This window comes from Natrix helvetica (genome assembly GCF_964273705.1).
Source record: "Natrix helvetica genome assembly, chromosome: 6".
Lineage (NCBI taxonomy): Eukaryota > Metazoa > Chordata > Lepidosauria > Squamata > Natricidae > Natrix > Natrix helvetica.
The window spans coordinates 77,656,225-77,683,664 of record NC_138553.1 but is presented as its reverse complement, the minus strand read 5'-3'; the positions used below and the strand labels follow the sequence as shown (position 1 = coordinate 77,683,664).

At 44.1% G+C, this 27,440-nt stretch overlaps 1 protein-coding gene across 2 annotated transcripts in view; it reads right to left on the bottom strand.

The window, feature by feature from the left end:
* The window catches only part of VWF (von Willebrand factor), a 173,055-nt gene that overhangs the window by 48,641 nt on the left and 96,974 nt on the right, over window positions 1-27,440 (bottom strand). For both annotated transcript variants that reach the window (XM_081957932.1, XM_081957933.1), the window contains 9 exons: window positions 23,148-23,291; window positions 21,816-21,959; window positions 17,584-17,748; window positions 15,199-15,242; window positions 11,656-11,833; window positions 8,206-8,426; window positions 5,507-5,699; window positions 4,033-4,374; window positions 949-1,154 (listed from right to left, as the gene is read on the bottom strand). In XM_081957932.1, coding sequence (XP_081814058.1) covers window positions 949-1,154; window positions 4,033-4,374; window positions 5,507-5,699; window positions 8,206-8,426; window positions 11,656-11,833; window positions 15,199-15,242; window positions 17,584-17,748; window positions 21,816-21,959; window positions 23,148-23,291 — 1,637 coding nt within the window. The remainder of the gene's footprint in view (window positions 1-948; window positions 1,155-4,032; window positions 4,375-5,506; window positions 5,700-8,205; window positions 8,427-11,655; window positions 11,834-15,198; window positions 15,243-17,583; window positions 17,749-21,815; window positions 21,960-23,147; window positions 23,292-27,440) is intronic.

The window sequence follows — 27,440 nt, the reverse complement described above, 5'->3', positions numbered from 1 at the left end:
ATGTTGTATTGATGATGAGGGAGAAAAAGCCCCCCCAAAATAAGGATAAGATTTCTGCAATCTGTTTCTTCGGTTGTTAAAAATTTTAAAAATAGCCTATTTCGCTGTGGGGTGATTCTGGGTGGCGTATAATAAAACAAGAAAAAAGAAAAATAGCAAATGGAATAATAACATGCATCTGGCAGATAAAACAGGCCCCTCTACACCCCGTTTTCCACCTTGATGGCCCCCTGAAGCACTTTGCTGGCCAAAATGGGGCGTGGGGGCCACGTGGATTCCCCTGCATCCTGTTTTGGCCAGCAGAATCCTGCAGGAGGCCGTCAAACTTGAAATTGGGGTGTGGTGCGACTGCATGCAGCCCCTCCCATGCACCCCATTTTGGCTGGCAAAGTGCTGCAGGAGGCCATCCAGGCCAAAAACGGGTTGTGGGGGGGGCTGTGTATGCCCCCCCCCCCTGCATCCCATTTTGTCCAGCGGAGTGCTACGGGAGGCATCCGTCCCGTCTCCTTCTGCCGCCCTCCAGGCGGCTTGTAGGAGGAGAACTACAGTGCTGATCCGACCCTTGAAGAAATCCAGTTTGACACCCCTGAGATAGGGGATAGGCAGAGGTAGTATTGTGCCGGTTAGCACTGGTTCGGGCGAACCGGTAGTAGCAGCGGCACGAGGCTCCGCCCAACCACCCTGATGTCACCACGGACCTTCTGCTCGTGCACACAGAAGGTGCTGCGCATGCCCAGATGTGCATGCTCCCACTGCAGAACCGGTAGCGAAGATAAGAGGATTTCATGCCTGGGGGTAAGGAACAATGGCCCTTTTATGACTTGTGGACTTCAACTCCCAGAATTCCTCAGCCAGAATTCTGGGAGTTGAAGTCCACAAGTCATAAAAGGACCGTCGTTCCCCAAACCTCTGCAGCAGATGATGGGGAGTCCAGAGTGAAAGCCTCACCTGATGGCGACTTCCATCTTCGCTGACGCATTGGGAGCAGATGTCTTCGTGAACACATGCGCCATCCTGGATGGCCTGTCCCGGCGGACAGAAACAGCCTTCGGTTGGATAGTCCGTGCAAATTTGCAGGTTGGTCCCATTCTCACAGTGCTTTGTGCAACCTTTCTGGCAATGCTGGTATATCAAAGAAGCTGGGCATTTCATGGCTGCAGAGGTCAAGCAAATAAACAAGAGTCCAACAAAGTCCATTAGAAAAATAAGCAGGGTGGCCCTAGCGGGACGCAAATTAGTTAAGAAAGAATCAATGTAAAATTGTGCTAAAAATAAACCACCTCTAATCTACCCCGGATGATCGAACTAGGTTGGGGGAAAAATATAAATCTAATTAGGCTAAGTACAATTCTTGCCAACAGTGAGAACTGCCAAAAATGTCATTTCAGAGTTTGATCGCGGGACCCTGCCAAGCAAATTCAAAGTTGAGGCGCAAAAGAAGAAGTCGGTTTAAGGAGTAGTTAAAATAATAGCTCGGATGAGAAAGAACTGCAGGTAGTCCTCAACGTACGACCACAATGGAGCCCCCAAATTCATGTTGCTAAGTGAGACGTTGGTTAAGTGTCTTTCATCTCTCACAGTTTAAAATGAATACAGGTGGACAGACGGAGACTAAAAATAAAGGAACACTTAGAACAAGAAGAAGGAGAAAAGGAGAATGTAAAGGGACGGTATGAAGAACAGGGAGATATCATAGAAGGTAAAGAGATTGAAAAAGAAAAAAAAATAGATGATTATACTGAGATTTAGAGTTATATACCCAAAGGCAGGGGTGTCCAAACTTGGGAACTTTAAGACTTGTGGACTTTAATTCCCAGAATTCCCCAGCCAGACAAGGGGGAAGTGGCCTCAAAAAAGGGAAATAGCAAAGGTGAGATCAATGGGGAAAGAAGGGGAGGAGGATTGGGAAGAGATACTAAAGCAACAAAAAGAAAAAGAAGAAAAAAGATTGGAAAGGGAAAATACAGGAATTTTAAGATCAAGAAAAAGAATAACATAGGCAAATGGGTGGAGAGAAGAGAATATAAGAGAAATGAAATTCCTGAGAGACTAAGAGAAAGTGGTTGAAAGGAGGAACGAAAGAAAAAAGATTTACTAGTAGAATAGAATGACATTTACTACATATAGCCAAGGGTATATATTCAATACAATGTGAGGGATATACATTAAAATTATTACTTGTGGATAACTAATTAAACGGAATGTTTACTATATAAAATTAAACTTGAGGATATATGTTATTAATAGTAAAACAGAATAATAGATGGAAATGATGTGTTAAATTTGATCAACTTTGAGAGGCAAGTAATGATATTGTCCATATTTTAAGAAAAAAAATAAATGAAAATGAAGTGGGAGAATGTGGAATAAAAATAAGAGGACTGAAATGTAAAATGGAAATATGATGTCAAATGCGCTATGCGTAATAGAAGATGTAAAGTGGGGGGGGGGGGACCAGGACAACACTTTGTTTATAAAAGAAGTTAAAATATGTAACAAAAAAATTAAAAAAAACTTTGTTTGAAAAAATAATAGAGAGAATAGAATAGAATAGAATAGAATAGAATAGAATGGAATGGAGTGGAGTGGAGTGGAGTGGAATGGAATGGACCCTTCCCACTTCAAGGTTTCTTAGCTGCTATTGAGAAATGTGTTTAAGCAAGGAGGTTAAGCAAACTCTGCTAGGTAATGTTTTACTCCCCATTGAGACTGTTCTATTCCAGTCGTTATTTAGAATAGAATAGAATAGAATAACAGAGTTGGAAGGGACCTTGGAGGTCTTCTAGTCCAACCCCCTTCTTAGGCAGGAAATCCTACACCACTTCAGACAAATGCCTGGAGCATTTACAACTTCTGGAGGCAAATTGTCCCACTGGTTAATTGTCCTCACTGTCAGAAATTTTCTCCTCTGTTCTAAGTTGCTTCTCTCCTTGATTAGTTCACTAGAGAAGGAGCATTTGCAATTGCAACTTCACCACTGGAGCCTCCCATGCTGCAATCATGGCTAAAGGATGCGTAATAACGCCCGTTTTTCATGCGTTTGGCTTTTTAAGCCCATTTGCAAATTGATGTGGAAGCCTTCCAAATGAATGGGAGATTGGGGGGAAAAAATAACAGATTGGGAGGAAAAAGATTCATTGGTCCCCAACATCCAGCGCATGAGTGATTTTAAAAGCCAAACGGAATCGTTCCAAGAAACTGGACACAAATCAGATTTGAGTCTGATTTTTCCGAAGGCTTCATCTTAAACTTGACGTAAATTGCTTTTAAGTACCATTAGAAGAGAATATTTCACAATCCATGCAATATTTCAAGGGCTTTAAGTGTCATTGCTATTTTTATTATTATTAGATCATGAATAATGGTTAGAATTAAAAAGAATAAATTTGACCAAGAGTAACAAAGACACCCTTATACGTTGCTTATACAGATAGTCCTCGTCTTAATAACAGTTTGTTTAGTGGCCGTTCAAAATTACAAGGCATTAAAATGCAACTTACGTCCGTTTCTCACAGTTACGACCTTTGCAGCACTCCCCCCCCCCATGGTCATGTGATCAAAATTCGGATGCTCGGCAACTGGTTCATACTTACGACCGTCGCTGTGTCCCAAGGCTACGTGATCCCCCTTTGCGACTTTCCGACAAGCAAAGCCAACGGGGAAGACAGATTCACTTAACAACCAGGTTACCAACTCATCAATGCAGGGATTCACTTAACAACTGTGTCAAGAAAGTTCGTAAAATGGGGTAACCCCCCCCTTCCCTCTGCTGCGGCTCCTTGTCGCCAGTCAGCTCCATAATTGATAGGGCTTTCAGTTAGGACAGGAAGAGGAAAAAGGACACTGAACTAGGAGAAGACTCTATGGTGGGGGAACAGGATGTCCGGTTGGCTCCAGAATTGAATGGGGGGCTTCTGGTTAGGACCATTGTGGCTCTTTGAGTGTTTACGGTTGCCAACCCCTGATCTAAGGAAATTACGGATAGTGCAAAACCAAAGGAGGCGTTTTTACCAGAAGATATAAAACCCTCACCGCAGAAATCCGGCCTTCTCCAGTCAACGCAAACCCCGTGCACTTTGCAAAGATGGGCGTAGGAGGCTATAATCTCACACACTTCCTCCCCAAAGCAATTGTTCTCTTCGCACGTTGCGTAGAATATGTTGGGAGGGATGACCTGATGGCAATCGTAGAATGGAGTGGAAAGCAAGATGCTACAGCGCGTGCTTGCTTGCTCGACGCAAACCTCGGGCCTTCTCTCCTTGCAAACCCTTCCCGGCTGCCGAATGGTCCAATCCTGGATGAAACCAGTGACGTCACTCGTAATGGAGTCATTCTTTAAGAGCAGGTCGTTCTCTCTGTTTTGGTCACACGCCCCTAAAGGAAACACAGAGGAAAGAAATTAAGGGATTGCACAGGTCAGGGGTGTTAAACTCGAATTCATTGAGGGCCGCATCAGGGTTGGGTTTGACCTTTGGGGGCTGGGATAGGTATGGTGTGGGTGGGCATGGCCAGCTGAACATCACTCTTGTTGGGGGGCACCTGTGGTGGCCAAATTCTAAGGCAGGACTTCCTTCAGATCCTCCTTCTCTCTTATTATAATTTCCTTCCTTCTATCTTTCCTTCCTTCCTTCCTTCCTTCCTTCCTTCCTTCCTTCCTTCCTTCCTTCCATCCTTCCTTCCTTCCTTCCTTCTTTTTCCTTCCCTCTTCTTTCTCTTTTCTCCTTCATTCCCCCTCTTTCTTTTTGACTCACCAGCTTGTTATGCTGAGGAATACAAGAAACTCTCACTTTAATAGGGGAAGGGGTGGCTTCCCTGCCGCCAGAATCTCTATGAGATCCAAATGGAGTTGTATACATTTATAAAATACAGAATAAGAGAGTTGGAAGGGACCTTGGAGGTCTTCTAGCCTAACCGCCTGAACAAGCAGGAGACCCTATACCATTTCAGACAAGTGGCTGTTCAGCCTCTTCTTAAAAACTTGTAGTGATGAAACATCCACAACTCCCAAAGTTCCCCTGATTAATTGTTAGAAAATTTCTCCTTCGTTCTAACTTCCTTCCTTCCTTGATTAGTTTCCACCCATTGCTTCTTGTTCTACCTTCAGGTGCTTTGGAGAATAGCTTGACTCCCTCTTCTTTGTGGCAACTCCTGAGATATCGGAACCCTGCTATCATGTCTCCCCTAGTCCTTCTTTTCATTAAACTAGGCATACCCAGTTCCTGCAACCGCTCTTCATATGTTTCAGCCTCCAGTCCCCTAATCATCTTTGTTGCTCTTCTCTGCACTCTTTCTAGAGTCAACACATCCTTTTTAATATTGTGGCGACCAAAACTGGATACAATACTCCAAATATGATCTTACCACAAGGCTTTCTGGAGACCGAATGCATTTAAGAGAGATCAATTAAACCAAGGATTTACTGTAGAGATATCAAAGTTTGAAAGGCTTTGGTTGTTGTGAAACACTCAGAAATGGGACCTTGGGGGGAGGGACTTTTTGAACGTACCACAAAGTCCATACATTTTTGAGGCAAAGCTCTTTGGGCTAAGCTGTAAGGTGAATTCATTGTTGCTTGGAGTGAAGGCCACAGTGTGGTTCAGTTGCAAAAACCTGACTTCGTGCATTATCGTCCCGTAGATATTGGCTTCTAATTGACCGTTATTAAAAGGAGGTGTAACTTCCAGGCCATTCACAGCCACCTGTTTTGAAAAGTGAGTTAAAGAAGAATTAGATTAGATTAACAGAGTTGGAGGGGACCTTGTAGGTCATCTAGTCCAACCCCCCGTCCAAGCAGGAGACCCTACACCATTTCTGAGAAAAAATGTCATCCTGTCTCTTCTTGAAAGCCTCCAGTGATGAAGCTCTCACAACTTCTGAATTAAACCACAGAGATCAAGCACATGCACTTGAAAGCAACAGAGATCTGAAGGGGCAGCTAAAATACACCACGAGGTTGAAAGCAAAGCGAAGGTAGTCCTTGATTTACAACAGTTCCAGTTAGTGACCGTTCAAAGTTACATCATCACTGAAAAAAGTGATTTATGAACGTTTTTCACCTTTACGACTTGTAGCATCGCTGCAGTGACGTGATTTTCATTCGGATGCTTGACCATGGACTCGCATTTATGACAGTTGCAGCGTCCCTTTTTGTGACCTTTCTGACAAGCGAATGGGGAAGCCGGATTCACTTAACAACAGCGTTGCTCATTTAACGACTGCAGGGATATGCTTAACAAATGTGCCAAGAAAACGGGACAGAAATCACTTGGTAAATTCCTCACTTAGCAATATAAATTTTGGGCTCAATTGTGGTCGTAAGTGGTGAACTAAGTCCTCCACTTATGGCCACAATTGAGCTCAAAATTTATGTTGCTAAGCGAAGGCGGAAGAGCCCTTATTGGATGCCTCCCTGTTCATTGGCGAACAGATAACAATAACGGAAGGCAGGCAGTCCTCAACTTATGACGACAATCAAGCCCAACATGTCTGTTGCGAAGCAAAACATCCGTTAAGTGAGATTTGCCCCATTTTACGACCTTTCTGGTCACAGTTGTTAAGTGAATCTCTGCAGTTGTTGAGTTAGCAACCTGGTTGTTAAGTGAATCTGGTTTCCCCATGGCTTGTCGGACGGTCGCAAAAGTGGATCACGTGACCCTGAGACCCTGCAACCGTCATAAATATGAGTCAGTTGCCAAGTGTCTCAACTTTGATCCCTTGACTGTGGGGATGCTGCAACGATCGCTAAGTGTGAAAAATGGTCATAAGTCACTATTTTTCCGTGCTGTTGTAACTCTGAATGGTCCCCTAAACCAATGGTTGTTAAGCTGAGGAGTAGCTGTGTCGAAGAGGATGTTTGGGTGGAAGGGCAGCTGTCTTGAGTGGGAAGCAAAGCTCGTTTCCCCACCCAGCAGAAGGAGAGCAGGTGATACAAAGCCCCAAAGAACGTGGGGGAGGTGGGGGGTAATTTCTGGCATAGTTGGTGGTGCCACTTTGGCAGCAGACAAGACTTCTGGAGTGGCTACTGCCGCTTAGTGCAACCCAGCACAATTAAGTGGCAATCTGTTCCGAATTACCCTGTTTTGTCCTGGAATTTGGGTTTTGTCCAGTTCCAGAGCAAAACCTGACAGTCTATTCCTTTTATATGGAAAAGGAGATTCAGTCCTGCTCATAAAGAGTGATTACTGCAAATGTGGTTGGGGCCTTTTTAGAATAGAAGAGAATAACTTTATTGTCACTTCGAATGTACATTAATTGGGGGAGAGAGGGAGGGAGGGAGGGACAGAGAGAGACACACACACACATAGAGAGACAGAGAGAAAAAGAGAGAGAGACAGAGACAGAGAGGCAGACAGAGACAGAGAGGGAGAGACAGAGACAGAGACAGAGATAGAGACAAATAGGGAGAGACAGAGAGAAAGATAGAGAGACAGAGAGAGACAAAGAGAGAGTGACACAAAGGGAGACAGAGACAAATAGGGAGATACAGAAAGAAAGACAGAGAGACACACACAGTGAGAGACAGAGAGACACAGAGAGAAAGAGACAGAGAGACAAAGATAGATAAAGATAGACAGAGAGAAAAAGAGAGAGTCAGAGAGAGAGAGAGAGAGAGAGAGAGAGAGAAAGACAGACAGAGACAGACAGAGAGACACAGAAAGGGGGAGAGACAGAGAGAAAGACAGACAGAGACAGAGAGGGAGACAGAGATAGGCAGAGATAGAGAGACAAAAAGGAGAGAGAGAGAGAGATAAAGAAAGAGACAGAGAGACAGAGAGACAGAGAGACAGAGAGAGAGAGAGAGAGAGAGAGAGAGAGAGAGAGAGAGAGAGAGAGAGAGAGAAAGACAGAGAAAGACAGACAGAGACAGACAGAGAGAGATTGGCCCACAGTCACTCAGCTGGTTTTCAGGGCTGAAGGTGAGGCTAGAACTCTCAGCCTCCTGGTGGTTGACCCCTAGTCACCTAGCTGACTTTCATGGCTAAGGTGGAACTTGAGCTCACAGTCTCCTGGTTTCTAACCTGGTGTCCTTCACTGCAAGATCAAACTGGCTCCCAATTATTTGTCTTGAGATGAAGTCTACAGGGCATTTTAGCAATCCTATTGTACTTTTTGAGTCACCTCTCATGGAACCACCATAATCAAATCAAAATAAAAAGGAGCCACCTTGACCTACTCTTATTTTGTTTTCTCTTGTCCTTCTCTTACCGTCATGTTGTCATAGAGCTGCACAGAGAAGCCCTGGTATGTGACCTCAATGGCGTTCATGCAGTTGAGTTTGGGGGCTGAGCTGCACGCTCCATTGTGAAGGGTCACTTCAATGTCTTCTTCTTTGTCTTCAAACAAGGTGTAGGAGCAGTTGCCTGTCAGCTTAAAATCCAGGCCATCAAAGGTGACAATGTGCCTGGTTGAACTTCCCATGCATGTACCTATAAAGAGGAAGTTAAAAGATGATCTTCGGGGGAGCGCAACTTAGTGGTTACATATACCCCTCCTTTCTTTTTGCTGCACACATGTAAAGAGAACTTCAGCAAGGACACTTATGTTGGCCACTTCAAGAACTCCGTAGAGCCGAGGTGGCACAGTGGTGAGAGTGCAGTACTGCAGGCTACTTCAGCTGACTGCCGGCTGCCTGCAATTTGGCAGTTCAAATCTCACCAGGCTCATGGTTGACTCAGCCTTCCATCAGACATAAACCTCAGGCAGTGGTGAAATTCTTTTTTTTTACTACCGGTTCTGTGGGCGTGGCTTGGTGGGCATGGCTTGGTGGGTGTGGCAGGGGAAGGATATTGCAAAATCTCCATTCCCACCACACTCTGGGGCCAGCCAGAGGTGGTATTTGCCAGTTCTCCGAACTACGCAAAATTTCTGCTACCAGTTCTCCAAACTACTCAACATTTCCACTACCGGTTCTCCAGAACCTTTCAGAACCTGCTGGATTTGACCCCTGCCCTCAGGACATAATAGGATTTGCCCTCTAGCAGCAGGGTCTCATGGCATTGCGAAATCACCTGGGGACATTACATTGCCCAGCAGGGTTCAACCAATCTTAATTCTGACAACCTAAAAAGTTAGCTACGACTCCTCCATAGCCCCCTGGGAGTCTGACAACCAATAGAATACACTTCTTGCACAGGAACAGGAAGCTCAAGGGCAAGGCCCGAGAAAGGGTATAAATATCACTCTTTCTCAAATCCATGTGTTCGGGTGCACCAGGACTTCAAAGCCACATGGTCCTGTCCATCAATAAACCCTCTTTCCAATCAGGTTCCATGTTTCCAGTGTCTTTCTCCCCACTTGGAACTGAACCCAGATGGTCATTTCACCCAACAATAGCATCAAATGACTTCTCAGAACAATTCTCTGCATCTTACTGTGAAGACGGACCTTCCACTGGGAAGCAAATTTTGTGGAGGGAAGCCTTTTTATACAAATGCATCCCACCACGAGTTTTAGAAAAAGACACATCTTCCTTCAACGATAAAACGAATATGCCTTCAATTATGCTTTGGGATATGCAGCCTTTGCCTTCTCCTATTTCTCTCTATAAAAGCCTTCTAAGAAACACAACCTTAGAGGCAGTCAATAATTTTACGTTGGAAGAAGAAACATTAAAATCAACTTGCATTCCCTAAAATTTAGAAATGAAATTGCCTTATTTTGCTCAACGTATATTTCATTTACAGTGTGATTTTTTTTTCACCAAGGGTTGAACGACATCTCAAAAGCTCTCCTACTACATCTTTCCTGTCCACCGCTCCTCTGAAGGCAAATTTAAATAAAATTTAAACGTACAAAAAACCCCCAAAGAGTATTACAATTTTTCAAACATGAATGTCGAAGACACAAGCATAATAAGGAAAGGTAAGGTAAAGATTCCCCTCGCACATATGTGCTAGTTGTTCCAGACTCTAGGGGGCAGTGTTCATCTCCGTTTCAAAGCCGAAGAGCCAGCGCTGTCCGAAGACGTCTCTGTGGTCATGTGACCGGCATGACTAAACACCAAAGGCTCACAGAACGCTGTTCCCTTCCCACCAAAGGTGGTTCCTATTTTTCTACTTGCCTTTTTACGTGCTTTCGAACTGCTACGTTGGCAGAAGCTGGGACAAGTCACGGGAGCTCACTCGGTTACGCAATACTAGGGATTTGAACCGCTGAACTGCCGATATTTCTGATCGGCAAGCTCAGCATTTTAGCCACTGAGCCACCGCGTCCCTTTCAACAAGGAAAACAACAACAGAGATACAAATCTTGTCACACGATTTGTGTATCCTCGACAGCTGGCAAAGGAGTTTCTATCATCTTGAAACCAACTTATTTCTGTGACTTTTTTTTCTTGTTTCTGTGTCAATGAATACAAAATCACATCAGCCAAGGTGAATGTCGCCAGCTTGATGTCACTCGTGTTGGGGGCAACTCTGGGGGCCTGAGCACTCTGCCAGCAAAAACGGACTGCCAAGTTCCATTTTCAGCTGCAGCGGCCTCCCGCAACCCTCTGCCAGCAAAAATGGAGCTCGCGGGAGTTGCACGCGGCCCTTCCAACTCCATTTTCTGCTGGCAGAGGCCCCGCAGGCGAGTTCTTTGCTCTTTCCAGGAGAGCCCTGAGGGCCAGATCTAAGCACCTTGCGGGCTGGATCCAGCCCTCGGTGTGCTAGGGGCTGTGACACATGTGGATTGTAAGTTCAGAGATGCAGTAGAACATTATGCAGCTATGTGTAGTAAGTTTTAGATTCAAATAACCAAAAAAGATGACTTTATGAGGTTCTATATTTAGTTGCCTCTTTCTAATAAATGAGATTCTTTCCTCTCCTTTCCTTCCCCCAAACAATATTGGCAAGATTATCCTTTATTTGGGGTTGGTGGTTCTTTCTTTCTTTTTCTTTCTTTCTTTCCTTACTTCCTTTCTTCCCTTGCTGTCTTTCCTTCATTCTTTCTTTCTTTCTTTCTTTTTCTTTTTCTTTCTTTCTTTCTTTCTTTCTTTCTTTCTTTCTTTCTTTCCTTCCTTCCTTCTTCCTTCCTTCCTTCCTTCCCTTTCTGTCTTTCCTTCCTTCCTTCTTTCTTTTTATTTCTTTCCTTCCTTCCTTCCCTTTCTGTTTTTCCTTCCTTCATTCTTTCTTTCTTTTTCTTTCTTTCTTTCCTTCCTTCCCTTTCTGTCTTTCCTGCCTTCATTCTTTCTTTCCTTTTCTTTCTTTCCTTCCTTCCTTCCCTTTCTGTCTTTCCTTCCTTCCTACCTTCTTTCTTTTTCTTTCTTTCCTTCCTTCCCTTTCTGTTTTTCCTTCCTTCATTCTTTCTTTCTTTCTCTTTGCTTCCTTCCTTCTTCCTTCCTTCTCTTTCTGTCTTTCCTTCCTTCCTTCTTTCTTTCTTTTTCTTTCTTTCCTTCCTTTCCTTCCTTCCTTCTTCTTTCCTTCCCCTTCAGCCTTTCATTCTTTCTCTTTCTCTCCCTCTTTCCTTCCTCTTTCTTTCTTTCCCTTCCTTCATACCTGCCTTCCTTTCTGCCAAGGATAGATATCTTCAATGTTCAGTTAGACGGTCATTTCCTGGATGACGTTACCTGGTATTCCATATTCTAATCAGCCGAAGCCCTTTCTCTGAGTTATTAATTCTCCCTTGGTGAGATTTTACAGAAAAAAATACACGTATAAAAAAAAAACTACTCACAAGGACACACCCAACGACAGCCGCAGGTTTCCTCTACTTTAACAGCAGGGAAATTGTTGTGACACGTCGGCTTGGCCATCCTCTCACATGGATGTCGGTGGCTTTTCAGTTCTGTGTGTCCACCTAGTAAGCAGGTCACGCTATAACACTTATCCAGCAACTGCCACTTGTCACCAGGCTGCAGAAAAGGACACGGCAAAGTTAAAAATAGGATCGGAGGTTAAGGAAATCCTCAAGGTGTACTTCTTCGGTGGTCTCTGTTCAATGGGCACCAAATTGTGATTTATAATCTAAAGCAGGGATGTCTAACAGAGGTGGTAGTCAGCCGGTTCAGACCAGTTTGGCCAAATTGGTAGCGGAAACCGCTGGTGGGCTGACTCACCCACCCTGGCTCTTTGCTGTCCTATTTAGACATGCTTTTGAGGCCAGGCGCATGGACGAGCAAAGTGCCTGCACGGAAGGCAAGGAAAATGGCCGGGCAAGGGGGTGGCGAACCGGTGGTAACCTAATGTGAAACCCACCACTAATATCTAACCTTGGGAACTTGAGGATTTATGGACTTCAACTCCCAGAATTCCTTAGCCAGTCATGTTAGCTGGGGAATTCTGGGAACCAAAGTCCAAAAGTCTTAAAGTTGGACAGTCCTGATCTCAACGTCCGTGGGAGAAGACTTCATCAACAAAAGACGGTAACAAAATTCAGCATATTTTCGCCTGGAAAAAGATTTAACGGTGTGGAATTGCTTTCCTCGAATTTGGGTGCTTTCCTAATGTCTAGCTTTTCATTCCTAGCCAGCATGGCTATTCCTGACAATTTCTAGCCATCTATGCAACTGGAAACGTTCCAAATTGGGGGAAATTGGTATTATAGAAATTCTGGAGCCAAACCAGTCGAAGTGAGTTTATTTTCCACTGATTTCGGTGGGATCATCCCTTCTCCCAGGAATCCCTGGGGTTTTATTATTGTACTTCGATTCATTATGTGCTAAGATTGCTAAACAATGACCATGTGGAATCAGTTTGATGGGCGAGAAGAATGCTTAATGTTACGCTGGTTGGCATACCTTCCGTGTGTGTGTGTGTGTGTGTGTGTGTGTGTGTATGCACACCCATCAATTTTGGAAAAGAAAAACTGACATTACTAAGGGACTGTTGTGGCCCACCAGCAGTCAGTGAAGCTGACAGCAGATTCGGACAGTGAGGAGGTTGGGGAGAAACCTGGGCCAGTCCTGGAGTCTGGGGAATGCTCTGATGAGGACTCTGTGTCAGAGGCAGAGATGGGGCCAGGGCCGTCTGACAGTTATCAGCTGCCTTCAGAGTCGGACATAAGTGAGGCAGACGAACAGCTGGAGCCTGTTCCCAGTGTGTGCAACTCTGTACACTTTTCCCAAAAGGTTTCCATAATTTTGGCCACTCCTGTAGTGGAAAGTTTAGAAAAACAGGTGGTCCACTAGAGAAGGAAAAGGCAACCCACTCTTGGATCCTTACCAAGAAAACTCTATGAACAACCTCAAAAGACTTTAAAAGTGGACTGTAAGGAAGGACGAGTGTCAAATAATTGATGCTTTCGAATGGTAATGCTGGAGAAAAATCTCGAGAGGTGGCAAGGAGACCAAATTGGTCAACCCTACAGGAAATCAACCCTTTGGAAGGACAGATACTGAAGCTCAAATAGGTGGTGAGATGGCCTCGAGGTGGAGCTCTCACCTCACAAACAGGAGGCTGTGAGTTCAATCCTAGGTAGAGGCAGATATTTCTCTCTCTGGGCACAATGAGATTATATCTGCTGAATAGAACTCCCGTACTGGCAACAGGAAGGGCATTGGGCCAGTAAATACTCAGCTCCATTCATTTGGCCAGACTCCAGCCCCCAAGGGATTATGGGGTCATTAAAAGAGGATGATGAGACTTTGTCTACCTAATGAGAAGAGAAGGCTCCTTGGAAAAGGCCCCGATGTTGGGAAAGATAGAAGGCAAAAGGAGGAGGAGACAGTAATGGATGAGATGGTTATCGAAACAATGGCCATCAATTTTGGCAAACTCTCGGAGACAGCGGAGGCCAGGATGGCCTGGCGTGGTATGGTCCACAGAGCTGCAAAGATTCGCACAGGACTTAGAGACAAAACAAGAAGGGTCTTCATGCAGTCAGGTGCACAATACAAATCCCCACGCTGCCCACCCAAGAAAATTATATTGGCGTATTTTTCCCCCCAGTAATAAAAAAAGCAGCTCAGTTGCTCTTGGCCGAGATGGAAGAATTTAGTTCCACAAATTCCTCAGCCCGATAGAAATAAAGGAACTAAAAAAAGGCATCATGCATGAGCTTGGCAGAAGAGATTCTGTGTTGTTTTAATTAGCGTGCGCTCCGTTGAAGAGATGCCAAATCGTTTGAGATCTTTATAGGGGAAAATAGGCAAATTTGTCGATGAGAAAGAATCGAGAAAACGTCTTGAACGAGCCAAGGGCTCTCCAGCAATCCAACAAAACCGACAGGCATTGATGCAATGCAAGCCTTCCCCCTACAGACAGAAAGCCACAAACACAGTCAGGGTGAATGTCTACGGAGATTCTCCGTCATCCAGGTCACGGTTGTCCCAAAGGTGCTTTTTCAAGAAGCAACTGGACTTTCTGGTTTTTCTCTGAAGATCTTTCGCTTCTCACCCAAGAAGCTTCTACAGCTCTGACTGGTTGGTGGGGAATGGAAGTGTCACGTTCTGAGCATGCTCACCATGTTGTGTAGTGGCGGGAGAAAGCCGACGGCTGATTGGCTGACCATCTGACAGCTTCGAGTATAAAAGGGAGCTGTCAGATGGGAAGCTCCGCTGTGCCTGTCTCGGAGCCGGTGATTCTGTTAGCTTGTTACTGTTAAGGAATAAACTTGTTAGCCTTTATTCCTGTCTCCGCCTCGGTTATTCTGGCAGCCACCCATCGTTCTCAGTCCAGAAAGGATTTATACTCCTTCCAGACAGTTGGTCATTTGCATCCTTTTAGAGGGTTGTTGAGGCCACTTGGAGGTTTATCTCTGGATGACTGAGAATCTCTACAGACTTTTAGCTATACAATTAGGGATGAACATTCTTGGAATGGTGTGGGAATAGGAATGGATTTCCAGAGGAAAAATTGCAGAGTACAGGAAACATTTGCACCGCTCAGGTGACCCTGAGGACACAGGTAAATCTCCAAGGGGCCTCAAGGACTCTCTAAAAGGATGCAAATGACCAGCTGTCTGCAAGGAGTATAAATCCTTCCATTCCCCCACCATCCAGAAGCTTCTTGGATAAGAAGTGAAACATCCTCAAAGGAAAACCAGAAAATCCAGTTGTCTCTTGAAAAAGCAGCTCCGGGATAGTCATGGTGACCATCATCTCCAACTTCAACCTGAAGGAAAGGACCCGAGCAGGCTACATCATAGGAACCCAAGATGATGGAAGCATCTTCAGCCTCGGATTTCCTGCCGAAACCGGTTCCCTCCAACTTTGTGAATTGGCCATCCATAATAATTGATGTCTCTAAAACTCACAGAACGTGTGAAGGACATACTTACTGCTCTGATATTGCCCTCTTCATCTATGCACTCCTGAGCGGTCTCTGAAAAGTAAGCCATCCAAAGACGATTTGTAAGATATCATCATAAAAGTTTAGATAAAAATCACAATGTCTGTTTGCTCTGTGGTTTTATATATATATATATATATATATATACATACGCACACGCACGCGCATGTGCACACACACACACACACACACACACGTATGTATGTATGTATGAATGTATGAATGTATGTATTTGTGTTACAACCCCTGGTATGCCTAAATATGGGAGGAAGGTCACTACTCCCTCTTTCTGTCCTTCGGCTCATCACAGAAGACTATATCTATCTATCTATCTATCTATCTATCTATCTATCTATCTATCTATCTCTCTATCTCTCTATCTCTCTATCTCTCTATCTCTCTATCTCTCTATCTCTCTATCTCTCTATCTCTCTATCTCTCTATCTCTCTATCTCTATCTCTATCTCTATCTCTATCTCTATCTCTATCTCTATCTCTCTCTCTCTCTATATATATATATATCTATATCTATATCTATATCTATATCTATATCTATATCTATATCTATATCTATATCTATATCTATATCTATATCTATATCTATATCTATATCTATATCTATATCTATATATCTATATATCTATATATCTATATATCTATATATCTATATATCTATATATCTATATATCTATATATCTATATCTATATCTATATCTATATCTATATCTATCTATCTATCTATCATCTATCATCTATCTATCTATCTATCTATCTATCTATCTATCTATCTATCTATCTATCTATCTATCTATCTATCTATCTATCTATCTATATTTGTGTTACAACCCCTGGTATGCCCAAATATTCAAATCTGGGTTCAAATCCCAGTAAGGGTATGGCTAGCTGGTGAGAGCTAAATAGCTTGAAATAGATCTATACTTTATATATATATAAACAGAATTTCTAACAAATTTCTTCTTAAAAACCTTCAGTGCTGAAGCAGCCACAACTCCTGGAGGCAAGCCATTCCACTGATTAATTGTTCTAATTCTTAGGAAACTTCTTAAGAACTTCCACTTATTAGTTCTAGGTTGTTTGTTTCCTTGATTCGTTTCCATCCACTCTTTCTTGTTCTGCTTTCAGGTGCTTTGGAGAATAGGTTTTGGAAAATAGGTGATTTTTTTTTTTTTAAAAATGTATTTTCATATTCAGAAGCCTGTATCATATTTGTGGGGAGAGTGTTTGCTTCCATTATAAAGAGGATGATTTTCCATCTCTGCAAATAATTATTATTACTGAGACTTAATACATTCCTTTAACACCCTTGTCATCTTTTAAGCCTGTGTCAACATTCACACTGAACAATTAACTAATGAACTGAGAAATCCTATCTGGGTACCGCATCCTGGGTCACAGTTTTTGATTCCTTTTAATAAGATTCCTTCTTCGCCATTTTCTACATGGGGGATAATTTTAAAGCAGGGTATTCTGACGTGCCAATTTGCCTAGAGACATTGGCTGTCGCCTCAAATATGTAAGCAGAGCTTTCTTTTAAAACTGTAAGAAATAAAAGATTCAATAGCTGTACTTTTAAAAAAATGTGAGCTTATCTAGAGCAGGGGTCACTAAATTCATAATTTTAAACACCTAATATGATCTGCCTAATGAATGGTGGGAGTGGCTAGGTGGTCATGTGACTGGGTGGGTGTGGCCAACTCGATGTCACTCACATCAAGGGGGTGCCTCGCCAACCTGGACTCACCCTTCCCCTACCAGCCACTCCTCGCCTGCCCGCCCGGGCTGCTTAGGGCCCCAACAGGAAGCAGTTGTTGGAGCTAAGCAGCTGCCATGAGAAAGGGTTGGCAAAACAACTGGCTCAGTTCAAATCTGACCAAGAAGGAGGCTCAGCAGGAGAACCTCACTGAGGACTATCAGCATAGACTTTCCAAGCAGAGGGAAGACCTGAGGGAGTGTAAGGCCAGGTATCGGCCCCTGGAGACTCAGTGGCCTGAGATGGGCAGCCAGTTCCAGGCCATGATACAGTCCCATTGGAACGAGGCCCTCCGGCTCTTTGCCACCAGAGCAGCTTCCCTCCATCCTTCGCCCAAAGCTCCGCACCAGGAGGCTGAAGCAGACCCCAAGTCAGAATTTCTGCCCCCCTCCAACCTGCACAAAAAGACCCCGAAAGGGGAGACTCTCTGCAGCAACACAAGCGTTCATTGCACGTATCCGGCCCAGGGGCCATAATTTGAGGACCCCTGGTTTAGTGCAATATAAAAAATACAAATAATTTGTCTGCAGACCACCAAACTTTTGTCACGGACCACCAGTTTGTGACCGCTGACCTAGAGTGTGAAGTGAAATGGGGGCTTACCTGTGCAAAGCTTCTTCATAAATTCATCCCCCACCATGATCATTGTAGAAAGGTCTTCAAAATGTTGCAACGTAATGATGGTGTCTTTAGCAGATGGCCCCACTAAAGCTTTCAATTGTTCCGCATTATATTTGGTGCCAACGCCAATGGGAAGCAGTGAAACTCCTGGGAAAAGCAAGACAGATTGAAATCCTCCTTAATTCAATTTGAACTTCAATACAAGTGTTCAAGAAAAAATTGCTTTGGTTAAAATCAGTTTTGGCATAATAATAATGATAATTATTTCCATTCTCTGTTGTTGTTTTTCAGCACAAGACTTGTTCCCCTGCTCACCAGAACAGAATCACGACATACTATATATTCTCAGAAGATTGACGAAAAAAACCCCACTATTTTATTGTAAAGATCCTACTCTCATTTTACAATGAAGTGATGTCATTAAAAGAATCCTAAATTGATAGGTAAATCAGTGTGGATTGAACACTGTCAGTTGCCTAAAAAGATTTGCACAATCAAGAACCTTGATTGTCAGGAGTCGGCCACCTTAAACTCTCAAAGGGCCACAAAAGTCCTAACCCGAAGCCCCCCGTTCAATTCTGGAGCACCCGGAAGTCCTGTTCCCTCCACCATAGAGTCTCCTCCTAGCACGGCATCCTATTTCCTCTACCTGTCCTAACCGAAAGCCCTATCAATTGTGGAGCTGACCGGCGACAGGGAGCTGCAGCAGAGGGAGGAAAGAGCCACATGCGGCTCTAGAGCCACAGATTGCGGCTCAAGAGCCACAGCCTGAATTAGGTCAATCCAGAATTCATTCTTAACTCAAAAGCTGACACTACAGCAGTGATGGCAAACCTATGCGGAACCAAAGGAAGGGTGTGTGCGGGGATGCACCCCAGAAGAGAAGTTGCCAAGTGGGCACGCATGTGCCAGGAAATGAACTTCTGGTTTTCGTGCATGCGTGTGCTCTGGCCAGGTTGTCTTCCAATTTCTGGTATACATGTGTGCACAATGATCACATGCAAAAAACAGCTGATTGTCATGCATGCCAGAAACCCAGAAGAGGAATGGGCAACACCGCCCATGCCAGCTGACATGGCTTTACATGCCACTTCAGGCACGCATGTCATAGCTTTGCCATCACGGCCCTACAGATTTAAAATGGAAACAGATTGCAGTTTTGATAAGAAGCTTAATTATCCCTAAGATGCTTAAAGTTGCTCCCACTTTAATTTAATCACGTTTCATCCCAGTTCTACCCAAGAGCAGAGAATCAAGTGAGGAAAATCATATAATTGGAGATCCACATCCAATATCTGATTAAGTATTTGGCAGCTTTACATCTTCAGCTATGTCTTCAGAATCTAAATTTATCGTTTCACAGGAATAATATAATTTCACAATTTATCTAGACTATTTAAAAGAAAAGAAAACTGGTGTATGGGCCAATACAGTTTTTTTTTTCAATACGCCACCAACTTTGGATCCATTTTTGTTCAGCCAGTAGTTATAAACTACATTTTTTTTTTAACGGAGCGTGTTTTAATGTCTGCAACTAGAAAAAGATGATGGAATTCCCAAGCTGGTCAGCCACAACATCGGATAGGATTTTTATCAAGGAAAATCATCACATTTTCCTTTTATTTCAAACTGCTTTGAAAACTTCTATTTACCTTTCACGACATAATACGAAGAGGTAATCCTACCTGAAGATTTACAGTGGGAGTGAGGAGTAGATGCTGGGGTCACAGCCGGGCTACATGTTATACTACGGGGCACATGTAAATTATGCACGGTGACCTCTTCCCTCTTGCATGGCAACTGCGCACTTTGCACAATATTACACAGGAGAAGAGGGCTTGTTTCTCCTTCCCGTGAACTATCTATCGTGTTTTCCCCGAAAATAAGACCCTGTCTTATATTTTTTTTGCCACCAAAAAAGGCACCAGGTCTTATTTTCTGGGGAGGGGCACATCAAGTGAGGTGAGTCATCCACTGATTCACCTCACTTCTATGTGTTGCCCCCAACCTCCTTTTCACTGTTTGAGGCCTTCAGGAACTTCTTTGGCTTTTGATACCCAGTTTTCCTGAAAATAAGACCTCCCCGGATAATAAGCCCAATCGGGCTTTTGAGCGCATGGGCTAAAATAAGGCCTCCCCTGAAAATAAGCCCTCCATGAAAATATTGCAGCACAGCAGCAGCCATGAGGTGACCATGCTCACCGCCTCCTGAGCCTCAAAAATAATAAGACCTCCCTGAAAATAAGGACAAGTGCTTATTTCAGGGGTCAAAAGAAAATAAGACCCTGTCTTATTTTTGGGGAAACATGGTAGTGGCAACCAGGCCTCGCACACCTTGGCCCCTTTCTTCTGCAGCCAGCAATGATTTCTTGAAGGCCTCTACAGCCGATAACAGAAGCCTTCAGGAAAGTCCTGCTGGCTGCAGAAGAAAGAGACCCAGGTGTGTATTCTGTCCCGTGATTCCAATGAATATGCAGATAAAGGCTTGGCTGTGTGCCATGACTAATTACATAGATAAAGCCACCCCTTGGCTGGGAGCCTAGAAAGTGATCTTCAAGAACCCAAGATTAAACTTACGGAATGCTTTCTCAATGGCTCGTATAATGGACTGTTGTTTCCTGCAAAGATTCCCCTCCCGTCACTCCACCTATAAACTCTTTGGGAGGGGCCACACTCTTAGCCAGCTGTCCTTACTTCCTTCTATGATGTCTTCTCCACAGCTGTTCCTTTCTCCTATCAATTCTACGCATACGCACATCAGGGACAACCTCCCTCTGTTCCTCCTCACTGTTCCCTGACTCAGATGCCACCTAGTGGCCAACAGGCCTCTCTAGTTCCTGCTCTGACTCCAAACACCCTCCAGAGTCCTCCTCATCCTCCAGAGCAGTCCCATAATGGTCTGAGCTGTCAGAGTCCACCAACAGCTCAGCCGGCCGCTGCTGGGCCACAACAGTGTGTGAGGCCTGGCTGCAACTATCCAAAGGTAAATAGTAGGACAGCTCCATCACCCTCATCCCCACCCTACCTTAATTTTTACTTGTGCATTCTTAATTAGGGCTTATTTGGGGGGATAGGGCTTATACTTGGTGCACTTGTAAAAATCAAGGTAGGAGTTACTTTCTGAGTAGGTCGTATTTTCGGGGAAACATGGTACCTCTTTGTTCGCCTCAAAGCAGGGGGTGGGTTGCTGCCAGCATTACTGCTGGTTTGGTGAATTCCGTGCGCATGTGCGTTTGACCATAAATGTAATATACAAATTGCTCTGGGCATGTGCAGAAGCAAAAAAACAAGATGGTGAAGCTGTAGAGAGAACCGGGAGAACCGGTTTGGGGGCATGGCAGTCCTGGGTCGCTGCCACTTCCAGCGACCCAGGTCGCCAAACTACTACTGGTTCAGCTTAACTGGACCGAACCGGTAAGAAACCACCACTGCCCCAAAGGAATTCAGTGTTGATTAACTGCTATAGGCTGTCTCCCTGGATGCAATGCACAGAACACAAATTGACAATAAATATACAATACAATACGAGATACAATAAGTGTCTCTCAACAAGCCAGAGAAAGAGACTTTTGCACAAAATGTGCACAATCTTTGCACACAATTCTCCCCTGGAAAGAGCTCTTTTTCCCACGGGAGCATCTTGAAAAACATTCACAGGTGCTGAAAAACGTACGCTCTACTCTTAACCCCTATAGATTCAGGAGCACAGACAAGCATACAGGCAGTCCTGGACTTACAATCGTGACCATTGGAAGTAACAACAGCACTGGAAAAAGTGACTTATGACCATTTTCCACACTTACGACCGTTGCAGCATCTCTACTCTCATGTGATCAAAATTCAGGCACTTGGTAACTGTCTCGTATTTATGACGGTTGCAGTGTCCCGGGGGTCATGTGATTTCCATTTTGCGACCTTCTGACAAGCAAAGTCAATGGGGGGGAAGCCAGATTCATTTAAAGCCGTGTTACTAACTTAAAAGACTGTGGCCAAAAAGGTCATAAAATGGGGGAAAACCCACTTAACCACTGTCTCGCTTAGCAACAGAAGTCGAGGACTACCTGTATGGACGTCTGGGACTTCCAACTATGTATGAAGCAAAGCAAAGATACTTCAGTAACAAAAGAACAGGCACACCTAACATCCCACAAGCTGGAGGCATGTTTCCAAAATATCATTGCACTGTAAAAGTAATGATAAAATAACAAACTTACTATTCGCTCTGGCAGAATTCACAGCAGCTTCCACAGCATCTTTTGAGGTGTCTGCCACAATGACCACAGCCATTTTGGATGCATTGGGTCGTCCTCCGTTGGCTTCGGAAATGGCATGCTGGACCATGAAGTCTATTGCTTCCCCTGAAAATAATACAGTACAAGCGTAACTTATGAGCAGAGTAAAGAACAAAAAAAATATCAAGAAAATAGACTAGATTAGACCAGACTAGGCTAAGGAATGGAATGAGCAGAATAGAATAGAATAGAATAGAATAGAATAGAATAGAATAGAATAGAATAGAATAGAATAGAATAATAGTAGGGTAGGGTAGGGTGGAATGGAGTGGAGTGGAGTGGAGTGGAGTGGAGTGGAGTAGAGTAGAGTAGAGTAGAGTAGAGTAGAGTAGAGTAGAGTAGAACAGAACAGAATGTAGAGTAGAGTAAAGTAGAGTAGAGTAGGGTAAGGTAGGATAGGGGGGAGTGGAGTGGAGTGGAGTAGAGTAGAACAGAATGTAGAGTAGAGTAAAGTAGAGTAGAGTAGGGTAAGGTAGGGTAGGGGGGAGTGGAGTGGAGTGGAGTGGAGTAGAGTAGAGTAGAACAGAACAGAACAGAACAGAACAGAAAAGAAAAGAATGTAGAGTAGAGTAGAACAGAACAGAACAGAATAGAATGTAGAGTAGAGTAGAGTAGAGTAGATGCAGGAGCTCTCAGTGTGCACACATACAACCATAAAGTTCATAACTCATAGTTATAATCATTAAAAAGTAAAAATGAAATGGCAAAGTATCCCAAATTGTCCTTTATAAAGCAAATCTTAACAGTTTCATTATCCATTCCAAAACCTATTTTCTACTGTTGAAGAGCCATTGAGTCCTTTGAGCCAATAGCAGGACAGGAAATACTGTATTTTTTCCTGTCCATTGTAAAGAAAACATCTGACTGAAGATACAATGGTAAGTGAGAAGAAATAAACATACATATTTTTCACTCCCTCATCAGGACTGTGTGCTAGAGATGTTTTGGTTAAACAGCCCTTCTCTACCATTCCTTTCTCCAAACTTGGAAATGTTAAGACTTGTGGACTTCAACTCCCAGAATTCCCCAGTCAGCCTACATGGAATTTGTAGCAGATATTTTTTTTCTTTGCGCCCTGAGAAACGAACATCTGCCACTCTCTAGAATTGAACTCTCAACCTTCCAAGCGGGAGGCGAGCATCTTCACCACTAGGCCACTAAAAGCCACTCGCTTTATTCAAATGAGTAGTTCAATAAACTTCCTTAGCTTTGATCAAAGCAAAATCTTTGCCCCATCACGGGAGAAGACCATACCTAGCTTGCTTGGGCCTTTCTCTCTTTGATGAATGGAATCCACTTTTTTCAGAAGGTTTGATTCTTCCTGGACGACGTTCCATGAAATTTCCAGAGAGTTCACTTTTCCATATTGAAGGACTGCAACTTGAGTTGAAGATCGACCTGGAGAGGAAGCCAAAAGATTCAGGGATCAAGAAATTAAAGAGATTGGATTAAAACATGCTTATGGCTACGGTTTATGGCTCAAAGTCAAAACAGAAGATATGCTTGGAGTGGGGAGAGAATGGGGATTTTGCAGTATCCTTCCCCTGGAGTGGGTAGGGAATGGAGATTTTGCAGTATCCTTCCCCTGGAGTGGGGAGGGAATGGGGATTTGGCAGTATCCTTCCCCTGGAGTGGGGAGGGAATGGAGATTTTGCAGTATCCTTCCCTTGGAGTGGGGAGGGAATGGGGATTTTGCAGTATCCTTCCCCTGGAGTGGGGAGGGAATGGGGATTTGGCAGTATCCTTCCCCTGGAGCGGGGAGGGAATGGGGATTTTGCAGTATCCTTCCCCTGGAGTGGGGAGGGAATGGGGATTTTGCAGTATCCTTCCCCTGGAGTGGGGAGAGAATGGGGATTTTGCAGTATCCTTCCCCTGGAGTGTGGAGGGAATGGAGATTTTGCAGTATCCTTCCCCTGGAGTGGGGAGGGAATGGGGATTTTGCAGTATCCTTCCCCTGGAGTGGGGAGGGAATGGGGATTTTGCAGTATCCTTCCCCTGGAGTGTGGAGGGAATGGAGATTTTGCAGTATCCTTCCCCTGGAGTGGGGAAGGAATGGAGATTTTACAGTATCCTTCTCCTGGAGTGGGGAGGGAATGGGGATTTTATGGTATCCTTCCCCTAGAGTGGGGAGGGAATGGAGATTTTATAGTATCCTTCCCCTGGAGTGGGGAGGGAATGGAGATTTTACAGTATCCTTCCCCTGGAGTAGGGAGGGAATGGAGATTTTACAGTATCCTTCTCCTGGAGTGGGGAGGGAATGGGATTTTGTAGTATCCTTCCCCCTGGAGTGGGGAGGGATTTTGCAGTACACACACAAAATCAACCAAGGTGCAGCCCAGTTTGTTTCCAAATGAGGTAGGAAAGAAAAGAGTCTGATTACCAGATGCTATTTCTACTATTGACTTATGCGTTTCTCCCTAATCTACTTCACACTTGAAATTCAGCAGGTTCTGCCAGATTCTGGAGAACCGGTAGCAGAAATTTTGAGTAGTTTGGAGAACCAGCAAACACCACCTCTAGCTGGCCCCAGACTGGGGTGGGAATGGAAATTTTGCAATACCCCTTCCCCGGGAGTGGGGAGGGAATGGAGATTTTGCAGTATCCTTCCCGTGCCATGCCCATCAAGCCATACCCATAGAACCGGTAGTAAAAATATTCGAATTTCACCACTGTTCTACTTCCTCAAGTGTTTGGACCAACGTAATGAGCAGAACGTGCAAAGGGCATGCTGCTCCCAGATGACTGGGCTTCTATGAATGAGTCTATGTTCCAGTTTTGAGAATGTGCCTTGAGTCAAGAAGATCTCCTACACAACTGGAACTGTCTTGCTAAATGGGAACATCTGGTCATCTAAACCTGATCAAAAGTAGGATCTGGCTTTCTGAAGGCCTTGATTGCCAAGAAAATCATCTTGGTTTTGAGGTTCTAACAGATTAACAGAGTTGGAAGGGACCTTGTAGGTCATCTGGTCCAACCCTACACCGTTTCTGACAGATGCCAGTCTCTTCTTGAAAGCTTCCAGTGAGGAAGCTCCCAAAACTTCTAAAGGCAACTTCTGTTCCATTGGTTGATTGTTCACACTGTCAGAAATGTTTTCCTTATTTCCAGGTTGAATCTCTCCTTATTCAGTTTCCATCCCCTGGTCCTTCTCTTCACTAGACTAGCCATGCCCAGTTCCTGGAACTGTTCATCGTATGTTTGAACTTCCAGTCCCCTGATCATCCTGGTTGGTCTTCTCTGCACTCTTTCTAGAGTCTCAACATCTTTTTAATAATGTGGTGACTGAAACTGGATGCAGTATTTTAGGTGTGGTCTTACTAGGGCTTTACAGAGTGGTATTAGTATCTTCCTTGATCTTGATTGTATCCCTCTGTTCAGTGATGGGATTCAAATAATTTAACAACCAGTTCTCTGCCCTAGCTGGGTAGCTGGGGCTCGGTGGTCATGTGACTGGGAGGTTGTGGCCAACTCAATGTCACTCACGTTGATGGGCACATCACCTTAGCTGTTGCAATGTAATAACGGTTAACCGGAGAGGCAGTTTCTGTAAGCAGGGCAATAAAGATTAGGCTAGAAACAACACCAGAATGTTTCCTCTCTGCCTTCCTTACAGGATTAGCCCTGTAAAGTGAGGAAAAACAAAAGGAGATTTCTTCCAACAACCAGTTCTCCCAACTGCTTAGAAAATTAACAACTGGTTCTCCCGAATAGGTGCGAACCGGCTGAATCCCACCACTGCTTCTGTTAATGCAATTTAGGATTGCATTGGCTTTGTCAAGCTGGCCTCCCTCAGCAACCAAGAAAGAAACCACTTAACTCCATTTTGCAGAATTAAGAGTACTTTTACTGGTTATGAAAAGATAGCAGCTAAGCAAAGCAAGATCTGAGGCAAAAGTGCACGAAATCATACATATTAATATGTGACCAACCCCCTGCTCCTGGTAACCCTCTTCCCACTGTCCAATCTGAAAATCCCTTAGGTGTCATGTGAGTTCCATCTTCAAGGAGCATCATCAGGTTGGTATGCAGGATGGTTGGCCTTGACCAACACCAAGCACTAGTCTCCAGCATGCGCAGGAGACGGTGAGACCAAAACTCCCTTTTTACAATCTCTCCTGTACTAAAACTTCCCCTCCCAAAGAGCAGCTCCCCCTCCCCGTTTCAATGGCAGCTGAAAGCAGATAGCGAAACAGAGGCTTTTTGGGCTGCCGCTGCACACTGTTGGGTCAAAGATACTTTGACGACTTCAAAAACCTGAACCAATCTGGATCCATTTGGATTCTTGGTAGGTCTAAGCATGCTTGATTCATATTAGTGATTGAACCAGACTTTAAAGTAGTGTCTGCCTTCCCAACTGTGTTTCAGTAACGAATATAGATTTCTTTACGCGTGTTCAGCTGTCCCCTGACATTACAAATCCTTGACTTCCTCTATTAGTTTCAGGATTGCATGAAAGTATATTATGCAATGAATGCTGAATGCCCTTGCCCTTGGTTGTTTTTACTGTTTTTCCCCCCACTCCGCAGATACATATTTTTCTTTCAAAAAAAAAAGGAGTCACACCTTTCTATTGGTTAATCAACAAAAAGCTTTCTGTTGTAGCAGCTCGAAGATTAACAAATTAATACCTGCATAAATCGCTTCACTTTCCAAAAGCTTTTAACGTTTGCAAATAAATTATGCTTCCAAGTGCCAGAAGATGTTTCTGGGTTTGGTTGCCTCAAACTAAGACAGCTACACAAGTGAGATTTGTGGCTAATCCAATTGACCCCAAGAGTCAATGAAAAAAAAACACCTGTTCTCTATTTTGGCACTTCGTCGGAGTACCAAATAAGGAAGATGTAACTTTCAGTTCCAAGGAACTGTCATCAGGAGTGGGTTGGTACTGGCATTACTGCCGGTTTAACCCGCATGTGTGCATTTGCACCTGAAAAGGTCTGCGCATGAGCACTATGTTAGAAAAGGGAAAAAATACATTTTTGCAATGAAAATTGTTATGCGCATGCACAGAACTGAAAATCAAGATGGTGCCGACAACGATAGAAGCAGTGGCAGGCTGAGTTACTACCTACTTGACTGAACCGGGCCAAACCAGTAGGAACCCACTTCTGACTGTCATCCCTTGGCACAGAAAGAATCTTTGTATGAGGAATGCTACACGAACCAGAAGTGACTCTGAAGAGCAAAGGTCTTACAATGGCAAAACTATAGCATTTACATTTCTATACCGCTTCATGATGATTTACAGCAGGGGTGTCAAACTCGATTTCATTGAGGGCCCCATCAGGGTTGTGTTTGACCTCAATGGGAGGCCATTCAGAGCGTGGCCAGCTTAACATCAATCGTGTTAGGTGTGCCGAGCGCTTTGCCAGTGAAGATGGGCTCCCGAGCTCCGTTTTTGGCTGTGACGGCCTCCTGCAACCCTCTGCCAGTGAAAAAGGAGCTCGGGAGGGCTATCTACAGCCCTCCCAAACTCCATTTTCACTTGGAGAGGTACCGTTCTTCACTGTTTCCAGCGTGGGCTCGCGGGCTAGATTTAAGCACCTC